Here is an 11,727-nt window from a genome sequence, read left to right on the forward strand (position 1 = left end):
AAGGCATGTGCCACCACAGTTGGCACCTAGAACAGCTCTTAAATCCAAGTGAGGTGAATTGCTAGCCTATGTTCCAGGCATGTTTCTTTAAGGAAAAGGGAGTCTCTTGATCTTTGCCGTTTTCTGCAGGAAATTGCCTCTCCCCAGGTATATCATTCCCTATGCATTCTGTAACAGGGCACTTAGTGAACGATGTTAAAACCTTTCCCAATTTGATTTGATTCACTCATATTCAATAGTCACAATTAGGCAGAGATGTCTAATTTCACTCCAATCCCAGGCAGGTTTTATCTTGGTTCTGCAAATGAGCAGCCTGAAGCACAGAGAAGCTGGAAACTCAGCCAATGCCACAGAACACACAGGTGCCAGGAGTCACCCAGGAAGTAAGTTGTGGCCACTCCCCCTCAGCCGACAACCTATGCCACACCCCAGCCCATTCAATAAGCATTTTTCCAACATACAGAATTTCTGGATAGTTGTCATAAGATCACATGGTCCTTTTGGCATTTTATACTCATACAATTCTCTCTCCTAAAAATATTAGAGTGGTTATTTAGAATTAGGATTTATTCGTCCTATTTAGGTGTTATGTTCTCACTCTGAAATGGCCCCTCCCCCCACTGGCTGGTTTCGAACTCTGGTTTGTTCGAAGGGGTTGGAGACCTCTGGGAGGTAGGCCTGGCTGGTAGAAGTAGGTGAATGAGGGCAGGAACTGAAGGTTGCAGACAGTCTCTCATCTCACTGTTCTTGGATTCCTGATTTGCAGGGAAGCAAAACACCTCGAAGGCCATAAACCTGCTCACCACAGTGGAAGGAAACCTAAGCAGTGAGCCCCAGTGGGCCTCTTTTTCCTCTAGTGGTCTCTGTTGGGCATTCCGACCATAACAACACAAAACTTGCACACATCAAGCACACAGAACTCTTCTACAGTTGCATGTGTGGGTACATACGGTTACGTGGGTATACGCACACGTGCCTGTGAGTGCTCATACGTGTACTGTCCATGTGTATCAGTTCCGGAGGTTGACCTCAGGTGTCATCTTCAATCACTTACCATTTTAGGTTTTGAGACGGGCTCTCCCACTAAACCCAGAATTAACCCATTGGCTAAAAAACACCTGGCCAGTGAGCTCCAGGGACCCACCTGCCTCCTTGTTTCCCTTCCCTTCCTACTTAGCAGGGCGGTACCTAGCTTTTGTGTGACCAGTAGAGATCTAGACTCAGTCCCTCACGCTTGCATGGCGGGTGCTTTGCCAACAGAGCCATCTTCCAAGCCCCTGAATCTCTTTAAGGAAGAAAACAAACAAACAAAACACCCCCATGAGAAAAAGATTATCTGTGACTTCTTGACCCTCATCCTCGTACTAGGTGGTCCCCTTCGTCACTGGCAACAGAAGTATCCTGTGTGTGGCTGATTACGGCCAGACACGTACGCGGTGAGGGACGTTGCCTGGACTTCAACATTTAACTAGCGTTCCCTCAAGAGGAGACAGTACTACAGAGGATATGGTCCTTGTCCTTTAGGAGTTCACAGCTCAAGAGGCCTCCTTTTTGGTGAATTTTCAGTCCCAGTCCCGAAGGCAAAGCATACCATTAGGTGCTCCCACCTTCTTAAAGGCAAGAAGTCTTTGGGAGAAATCTCAACTTGTTTTATGGAAAAGCCTCTCTTTTTTTGTTGTTGTTTGGTTTGTTTGTTTGTTTGTTTCTTTGTTCAGAGAGAAAGGGTTTCCCTGTGTATCCTTGGCTGTCCTGGACTCGCTTTGTAGATCAAACTGACCTAGAACTCATGGAGATCCACCTGCCTCTCTGAGTGCTGGGATTACAGACATGTGTCACCACCCTTGGATGGAAAAGGCTCTCAAAGGCCAACTTCTCACCTTGATCTTCTTTTAGTGGTGCTTACCGACCAAACCATGGGGTGAGGGCAGAGAGGAAAAGAACATAATCTAACTGCAAAGAGCAAAGCTAAAGAAACAAGTGAGTTTCCTCAGAGCGTGTCTGAAATAGGGCAACTTGCATTTCTAATGGATATATTAAGATAGACAGCATGTGCGTGTAAGGAGACAAAATGGTCAAGCGATTCAAAATGTATCTTCCTACCACCCTCCAGTCAAGCCCCTCTTACCTAGGTCTTAAGTCCTGCAAAACAAAACAAAACAAAACAGAACAGAACAAAACAAAACAAAACATTTTGTGCCTTTATAACGGGTCTGGCTTCTGGGAACCTTAGGCCAGAACTCTCCCGGCCAGAAGGTTGGCCTAAGGAGTGAGCAAAAGAGTATCAATCAGGTCTAACTGTTCCAAGCCTGATACTGGGATCCATAAGCCAACCACTGAGAGGGACGTGAGGGACACAGTCACGCCTTCCACACTTACAGATCACCTTATACCCAACCTTTAGGGATAAGTCTGTAAGTAAGGAGCACACGACGAGACAACTTCGAATATTCTCCAGAATGTCTCTGAAGGCTGGCCCAGCTGCCATTTGGATCTTCCTTGTAGAGAGAGGCTGCAGCAGGTGCTGCCTGTGGGGCTCAGAGCGAAGGAAGCCTGATGGAGATAAGAAAGCTTTTAAATGTTTGCCTTGCTAAACACCATTCTCCTTGCATCTCTGAGAAGTACCCATCTGGTGTTTACCCTCCACGGTAGCAAATCAGGTTATTTATCGTCCTATTTCGTGATGTATTTTATAAAGTAATGAATGGTTCATTAAACTAAGTTTGGGCATCTGTCTCCTGACAGCCACCTACTCGGCTGTACCCATAGCGGGTCCTGAAGGCCCTTGGGGTGGGCTCCAGCCTCAGCCTCCTACCCGTCCCCCACCCCCCACCCCGCCACTTCCCCTCCTGCCCTCCCTCCCCCGCACCCCTCCTCCTGGTTATTTAGGAGATTAGAGTTCATTAATTAAATCCTGTGCCTAGATCGAAGTGTAACACTATTGCAATCACATTTATCTTGCAGGCGGCGGCGGAGATGGCAACCTCGCTGGAAACGCGCGGGGGAGCCTGAGCCGGCAGCCGGGGACGCACTGCTCCGTGTGCTCCGTCGCCAGCCACGCCGCCGCGCAGACCCTCCATCTTCCTGCTCGGCTCCTGGCCAGGCTCGCCCCTGCCCCCGAGGTGGGGTGGGGGTGCGGCTCCCGCTTCCCCCCCCCCCCCGGGGCTCCAGGTCGCTCCCCACTTCCGCGACTCAACTGCCTGGGTCCCCCCTCCCCCGCCACACACACACTCACACGCGCCCGCGAGCACACACGCACGCACACACACACACTCACACGCTAGCGGGCTGCTGGCCGCTCAATGGACCGATTTCCCCGGTTTCCCTAAACCCAGCCTTAGCCCGGGATGAGAAATTGCAAAATGGCCCGAGTCGCCAGTGTGCTAGGGCTGGTCATGCTCAGCGTGGCCCTGCTGATTTTATCGCTCATCAGCTACGTGTCCCTGAAAAAGGAGAACATCTTCACCACTCCCAAGTACGCCAGCCCGGGGGCGCCCCGAATGTACATGTTCCACGCGGGATTCCGGTGAGTGTGGGCCTCTGTCTGAGCGCCCTCGGGTACCTCGGGTCGATGGTGTGTTGGGGGACCGTCAGGGAAGGCTTCTCGGTAACTGCGTGGACCTTTCACTCCTTTTTTCTGCCTCTCCCTTCCTTCTCCACTTTATTTTTTTTTTTTTATCCCAAAGTCCCTAAAAGCCTTTGTCCTAATCGATGTGATTGAATTTCTTCTAGTCTTCCTCTGCATCCCCTCCCCCATCTCAAAACTGGGGTGTGGGTGCTAAGAGCGGGAGGCGGTGTTTGGACGGCGGGAGGGGGCGTTGAACCCAGAGATGGGCAAAGGCGTGAGGTGGGCGCCCTGGCCGAGCACTGGCGGCGGACTCCGCAGGCCTGGCTGAGGCGGTCTAATGGCGCAGGCGCCGACTGCTCCGCCACCCCTCCCCTCCTCCCCGTTCTCCTCTAGCGATGCGCAGGTTTATTCTCTTGAAGTCCCTGGGGGTCCTTCCTCGACCCTTCCCCCGCTGCCACCCGCCCCCTCCTCTCCTGGATTTCTGCAATTCCTCAGCCCCTGCGGGAAGCAAGCCTTGGGCCGAGGGCCGCCCACCCTTGCCCGATCGAAGTCACCGCGGGGCGCAGCCCCGCACAGCTAAACCGGAGCCCCACCCCTACCTGTGCGGGCCAGGAGCTGTCCCCGCACCGCCTGCTGCCGGGCGGGTGGCAGCCAGGAGCTGCACCCTGTGGGCAAAGCTGGAAAAGCCAGGCCTGGGCAGGAGAGCTTGGCTGCAGGCGGCCTCTGGGGGTCTCCAGCTAAAGGCCGAGGGGGAGATCAGACTTGGGCTCGGGAAGGAAAAGGTTAAGCCCGGAGCCTCCCCCCACCCCCACCCCTTTCTCCAGAGTCTCGAATTTCCTCTGCCCTTTCTCCAAAAATCAATTCTTGGGGCTTGGGGGGTGGCTGGGTCCGGCTGGGAGGCGGTTGCTGTCCGCGGTGCTGACTCGTAGTCCCTGACGCGCCGCGGACTGCAGCCCTGCGCCGGGCTCCAACTCTCGCTGTCGGCGTGAGCGCCATCTTTCTTACTGTCTCTCCTGCACCGGGAGGGCTAGACAATGGGGGGAAAGTTTCCCCCTTTCTTGCCTTCCAACGGGTACGTGCAGGAGCAGAGAATGTGCCAAAGGAGAGGGGCTGTTGGGTGGGCCTGCCCGCGTGCCAGCTGCCCCCTCCGGTTGTCGCTGGAGCTGTCGCTCTGCTCCCTGAGTTCTCCCCCCTGAGGCCAGCACCTGTCTGAACTCATGCTCCTCTTCAGGTCACAGTTTGCGCTGAAGTTTCTAGACCCGTCATTTGTGCCCATTACGAATTCTCTCACCCACGAACTCCAAGAAAAACCTTCTAAGTGGACATTTAATCGGACAGCGTTTTTACGTCAAAGGTAGGATAGGAAGAGAGGTTTTTATTGTTGTTTTTCATTTCGAAACTCAATAAAACAAGCAGTACAAAAGCAAATCCAAAGCTACCACCACACACACACAGACACAACTCATTTCACCCCACCTTCGAGTGTAAGGGCTTTTTCCTCCTGGTCTAAAATCGAAAGGAGGTGATGAGTAGCCATCCCTCTCAAAGGCTTGAAGCACCCTCTAAAAAGGAAGAATCAGGAAGGTCAGTACCCTTTGTAATTTGGCCTTCACTGAGCAGCATGATGTAAAGTCTGGGCTGCATCAAAGTTGTCTACTAAAAAGAAAAGGTTTCATAATGTAATTATATAACTTTATTGAAACACGGAAAATATCACATCACTAGTGAAGATGTGGATATATATATATATAAACTTAATTTTGTTTTGGTTTTGTCTGTTTGTTTTTACTAAGCGTTTGCGGCTTTTAAAAAACTAACTTCACTCTTATTAATTGTGGTAGCCTGTTTTTACACGTGAGGAAGGTTTGTCTTTATTGTTTGGTTTCGTTTTTAGGTGGGAGGAGAAGAAGGAAATTAAGTTTCAGTGATTTTGGTCTCAGAGCCATAGACACCCCCTTCTCAGTAGGATTGTTATGCCACTAAATGCAGTGTGAGCCATCTAGTGTATTCATTAGGCCTGTGAATATTTACTTTACAAACCAGTAAGGGAGCTGTGTTTTTGCTCTAGCATTACTGTCATCGTACTTAAAAAAAAGAAAAAGAAATTATAATCTACTGGCAGAATCAAAACAAAAACGCATGGTGTCTGAAAAATATTGTGGGTTATTTTTAATTGGTATCATAGGATGATGGCTACAATTTTTAAAGTAGCTTAATTTTAAGCTAGTTTGTGGCCATTAATTCTAAACCATGGAGGTGCTTTTCAGTGTTAGCCTTAGAAAATTTTCATTTTGCAGACAGTACAGTTTTCGTGGTAGAATGCTGTATACCAGTCCTCTAAACACACTGAACACATCTGTAACTTGATTACAGGATTTTCCTGCACTGGGTCACGTATTTCTAGTGGTCTATCAAAAGAACACTTCCTTCTCAAAACTTCCTGCTGTTCAATCCATTTCTCGGGAAATCTGTGATTAATCTTAACAGTATCACTTTAAGTTGCCTCATCACTGCTCTAAGAATTGTGCTGAAAACTGAAGTGACTGCGCCAGCCTACACTGTAGTGGAATTTGAGAATATTTCTTTGCACCCTGCTGTTGTTTAAACAGAAGGCATGGGTGTTTCAATTGGCTTTCTTGTCACTGGGGAACCTGCAGCAAAGTTGCATATAACTTGTCTCTTAACTATTTTAAGTGCCTGAGACTCTAAAGGAGACAATTTCACAGAAAGCTCAATGTGAAATCAAACTGAAGTCAATTCTAAGCATCACTTTTCTCTTACCTTGTTTTTTTTTTTTTTCAGATTTCAAAGGCATTTTTTTTTTCTGAAGGATTACCTATATCCTGCTAAATTGTGATTCCATACAATGGAACAGAAAAAAAAATTATGCTTCATTATTCCGCAGGCTTTAATGAGATTATCGTCTCATTTCTATTAACTATTTAACCACGCCCACTGCTCTTTCCATTTTTACATTTTAATAATAGATAGTACTGTGTCATGTACTGACCCATATCTATTTAGTTTTTATTTGGACACCTGCAGTTTTTGATATTTCTTGACCAGCACAGTCCAATAGCAAACAAGTAGTCCCTAGTTACAAACTCTAAGTGACCAATGTTTGTGAGTTAATGTGAGCTCTTTGAGGCCTGTGTAAATTGTCTCCCTGTATTTTCTAACAATGCTTGACATCTGCCTCCCCCCTAATCAAATACACTCTTCTAATAGACCAGAAAACCAAGAAATAGTAGCCAAAACTGTGCACTGAATTTACTAGCATCCAAAGGTTACATTCCGAACTTGACTGAGATACATTGTCATGCCTGTGCGTTACAAAGCAGGCATCCCTTTGGAGCCCACAAATATGAATGTGTACTTTCACTTGAATTGAATGTGCTTAAGATTCTTGTCTGAGCAAAATGGAAGCATAAAATGAAAACTTGGTTCTCTTGAATGGAAAGTATTTAATGAATCTTTTTTTATTTTAGGCAAGAAATTCTTCAGCATGTCGATGTAATAAAAAATTTTTCTTTGACCAAGAATAGTGTTCGGATCGGACAACTGATGCATTATGATTATTCCAGCCATAAATATGTTTTCTCCATTAGCAATAACTTCCGGTCCCTGCTTCCAGATGTGTCACCCATTATGAATAAGCGTTATAATATTTGTGCTGTGGTTGGAAACAGTGGAATCTTGACAGGGAGTCAGTGCGGACAAGAAATAGATAAATCAGATTTTGTTTTTCGATGCAACTTTGCCCCAACGGAAGCTTTCCAAAAAGATGTTGGAAGGAAAACCAACCTTACAACCTTCAACCCCAGCATCCTGGAAAAATATTACAACAATCTTTTAACCATCCAAGACCGTAACAACTTCTTCCTCAGTTTAAAAAAGCTCGATGGGGCCATTCTCTGGATCCCTGCGTTTTTCTTCCACACTTCTGCAACTGTAACCAGAACGTTAGTTGACTTTTTTGTTGAACACAGAGGTCAGTTAAAAGTCCAGTTGGCTTGGCCTGGAAATATAATGCAACATGTCAACAGGTGTGTATATTTTATTACATTTAACTCATACCCCACCAGATGGCAAATCAATATTGTAATCTCTTGGGGATGGGAGCCACCCAGCTCACTAGTTGTTGGCTTAGTTCTTGAGGACAAACTCTTATCTTTGTAATGAATGAAAGAATCATTCTAGTTAAAAAGTTCAGTTTATCACTAACTGGTGACCAAGTGCCAGATGAGAAGACTTTTCATCACTCATCCCTTTTTATTTTCTGTCCCCTTCTTAATGCATAGTCATGGAAATCACCATAAATCAAGAATTTCCCTTGTATAAATAGGTATATTCCTGTAATACCAGTGGCTAAGTTATACAAAGCAATTTTTAAAGGAATTAGTAATTTTAAAAAGAAAAAAAAAAATCACAATTGACTTTACAGTGCCCTTTTTGATTAATGGTTAGGTGTTTATAGATTTGCAGCATTTGGAACCCACTTGGATAAATCATAAATGGCATGATCTGCTTTTATAATTAGATATTTGAGTATTTAAGGAGCTCATTGCTGTCCTTTATGGCTTGATAAGGAGTTTAGCTAAAGATGCGACATTTTCATATAATCCAGTAGCATTCAGTCCTGGCTGTTTATCAGAATCAGTTTTGAAGAACAGCACTACTACCTGGGATGTACTTGAAAGAATCTAATGAGGTGAGGGAGGCAAGGCCCAAGCACTTGGTGTTTTACAACCTTTTAGAAGACTGTAATAAGCAGCCAGAATGAGACAATTATCCAGGGCATTTAAAAAAGAGTAACTGTAAAACTTTTTTTCTTTAACTCATCTGCTCATTGCCTCAACTCCCATGCCCTCCTATGTAAGGAACCCCGGGATCACACCAGAGGACAGATCTGTTAAGTTCAAGTGGGTTCTGGAAGGCCTGGTACCCACAGGTGCATGCTGTAATAGAGATTCCCTTCCTGTTGCTTCCTAAAATCTTCCAAATTTAAGATCTCTTTAGTTGAGCTTCCACTGAAGGAGTACTCATAGTCTAGTAAATTGGTGTGTCTCCAAAAGGAAGGGTAATCGTGTTGTTTATAGTCCAAACTGGGACCTTTGAGAAAATGGGTGTGGTGAATAACTGTAACAAGGGTAACATACATAAACTGGTGCCGTTCCCGAGAATGTCAGAGATAACAGGAGACCCCAAAGTGTAACAGCTGAATACACAGAGCTTGTTTGTCTAAAGTTACTACTAAAAATGGGCAGAGCCTCAGTTTGAACCTACGTCATTTATCAACCAGTCCAAAATAGTTTTGCTTTATCATTTTTCTTCTTTCTGCTCCATTTTTATGACATTTTAAATCTCATCCGGAAGGAAAAACAGGCCAACGTAATGGGGCTGGAAAGTGTATCTATCCATGAAACCTAAACAGTCTAGAAAAATCTAGCTAGCTCCCAGCCCTGCCTGTTGACTTATCTCCCTGAAACATTCAGTATCAGCCACTGAATCTCTATGTACTTATTGTTCTCCAGGTACTGGAAAAACAAACACTTGTCACCCAAACGGCTGAGCACAGGTATTCTGATGTACACTCTTGCATCTGCGATATGTGAAGAGATCCACTTGTATGGATTCTGGCCTTTCGGATTTGACCCCAACACCAGGGAGGATCTTCCATACCATTACTATGACAAAAAAGGAACCAAATTTACCACCAAGTGGCAGGAGTCTCACCAGCTGCCTGCTGAGTTTCAGCTGCTCTATCGAATGCATGGCGAAGGGCTCACCAAGCTCACTCTGTCACACTGTGCCTAAGAACTCCAGGTGGAAAGTGCCAAATGGCTGTTTAAAAGTGCCCCCAAACCAAATTGAATAGTCTCCAGAATAGAACCCCAGAGACAACCTGGCAAAGCTTGTGTGCCACTCACAGGAAAAGATATCTTCTCTTTCTCTTTTGCACTGCTCTTTGACTGGTCTTAACAAACATAGGACAGGTGCATTGAAGCCACGTGAATTAGAGTTGATTGGTAAAGGTAATAATGCATTTGGAAGTATGCTGCACAGAGAATGGCTTGAAATAGTTCTGAGTTTGTATTTTAATAATAAACTGACTCCCATATGGATGAGGACCATGGCTCTCGTCTCTTCAGCTCTATGCCAATTCAGTCCTCATAACCAGAGAGCTCTGGCCAACTGCAGCAGGATCTCTTTTGCCAGGGGGATCAGACTCTTCAAAAACAAAAAACTGTGGTTTGCAGATTGCATATCCTCCTTTTCTCTCTCTCTCTTTCTCTTTCTCTCTCTCTCCTCTCTCTCCATACCTTCCTCCCTCTCCCTTCCCCCCCTCTGTCATACATACACACACACACACACACACACACACACACTCACTCACTCACTCACACACTTCCTGTTTCCCTACTAGCATTGGATTTAATAATCTGTTAGGAACAATTATGGGTTCGCTTTGCTTGTATGTGTTTGCATCTGTACTTGATGTGTTCAAGGCTCTGGGTAACTTTTGATATTTCCTGACAAACTGAAAAAATCATGATGACTTACTTCATGATGAATTCTATAGGAAATGCCTCTTATCAAATTGCCACCTGTCCATCCTGTTGTTCTACAGGAGGGTGATCTAGCTGGGTAGAGCAGCATATGCTACAGTGCCTCTTTTCTGTCACAAAGGAAGCCCACGGTGTGGGTGGCATTGCATCTGTTGGCATGAGTGAAATTGTGGCAGATTCTACAAAGGCCTTCTAGCTTAGGCCTTCCGCAGTCTCTAGGCTGGGCACTCTCTCAGAACAAAGAGGCATTGGGTGTCATTTAAAAGCCTGGGGACTATGAAGAAAAGGGAAGAAGAGTGTTTGCAAGTTATATACCCTACCAAGTGTGACCATTTGAGAAGCACAAGAGTTGGTGTGGAAGACAAGCTAGAGCTTTGGCCAGGCTGGCCATTAGTCACGTCAGCTCCTTTCTGTGACAGCCCCACCAACACCACCTAGACACGCTTGCTTTCTTTGAGACAGCTATAGAAACTATTCTCTGTTCTACTGAAACCAAGTCTGTGCGCCTATACATTGAGCATTTGAAAAAGAAAAGCCTTTATGCAGTGGCAAGATGTGGTCCTAAATAACCTTTGGAATTTGAGATCAGTTGGCCATTGTTCTCATTCTTTCAGCTGTATCAGTAGAAATTCCATCTCAGGCTTTTACACTGAGTAGCACTTTGTTCTTCCAGTTCAACCCTAAGTCTGGCCAAGTTGATGTTAAATTTTAATAAGAGTTTCTTTCCTCTTTCCAAGTGCCTGTGGAGCACATTTGTTATATGTTCCAGAGGGGCGGCTCATCCCTTTCCAGAAATCTCATCTAGATTGCTTACAGTGTTGTAAATAACTTTTAAAAACCATTGCTACAGTTCAATCGTCAGTGCACTGCCCCTCTTTGGGAAGAAACAATCAAGTCTAAAAAGAAGTGCAGCAAAGAAACACACAGTCCTTGTACTTGGGTACCACATGGTCCTGAAGCTTCACTGTTCTTCTCAAAAAGCTAGCTCATTCCCAGATACAATCTAGTGAAAGAAGACCATTGAGATCCAAACACAATACCAACTGTGGCCCATCTTACTCCCTATGAATGTCAATCATTCAGATAGATAAGGGTAAATATTTTAAAATATGAATCATTAACTCTATAGAGAATAAGAAAATTAAAAGTATAAGCTATTTTTAAAACACTTTAAAATTCAATGATAATTTCACGGGCATGCAAAGCACACCATGGCTGTACTCTGTCACTTTAAACCACACCATGGCTGTGCCCTGTCACTTTAAAGAGCACAGGACACTGAGACTGATAACTGACAGAATTACGTCAGTTATTGTCATGATTGAAAGGCCTGGCTATTGTTGAGCACTTAGTTCATCTGGTTGCAGCTAAGGGATATTAATGCCAAGATTATCCAGGGCAGGTTCTGATTCCAGAGCTTTAATCTCAATGTGCCCACTAGATCTTACTAAATATAAATCTGGACTGTTTGCACTGGGAAAGATAAAGTACCCAAAGATCAGAAGATCCCCAAAGCTAGTTAATTATCCAGAGGGTCTTTTTAAATTTGATCTCATCAACAATGGTTGTGGAAGATTTTGTTTGTTTATGGCT

At 45.2% G+C, this 11,727-nt stretch overlaps 1 protein-coding gene across 1 annotated transcript; it reads left to right on the forward strand.

The window, feature by feature from the left end:
* Positions 1-3,255: 3,255 nt before the first annotated feature.
* On the forward strand, positions 3,256-10,564 carry St8sia3 (ST8 alpha-N-acetyl-neuraminide alpha-2,8-sialyltransferase 3). Its single transcript, XM_055622693.1, has 4 exons — positions 3,256-3,523; positions 4,797-4,919; positions 7,054-7,611; positions 9,100-10,564. The coding sequence occupies exons 1-4, from the start codon at positions 3,345-3,347 to the stop codon at positions 9,380-9,382; spliced, it is 1,143 nt and encodes a 380-aa protein (XP_055478668.1). The 5' UTR covers positions 3,256-3,344; the 3' UTR covers positions 9,383-10,564.
* The last annotated feature ends 1,163 nt before the right edge of the window (positions 10,565-11,727 follow it).

The sequence above is a fragment of the Psammomys obesus genome, unplaced genomic scaffold (genome assembly GCF_907164565.1).
Source record: "Psammomys obesus unplaced genomic scaffold, mPsaObe1.curated_primary_1811, whole genome shotgun sequence".
NCBI lineage: Eukaryota > Metazoa > Chordata > Mammalia > Rodentia > Muridae > Psammomys > Psammomys obesus.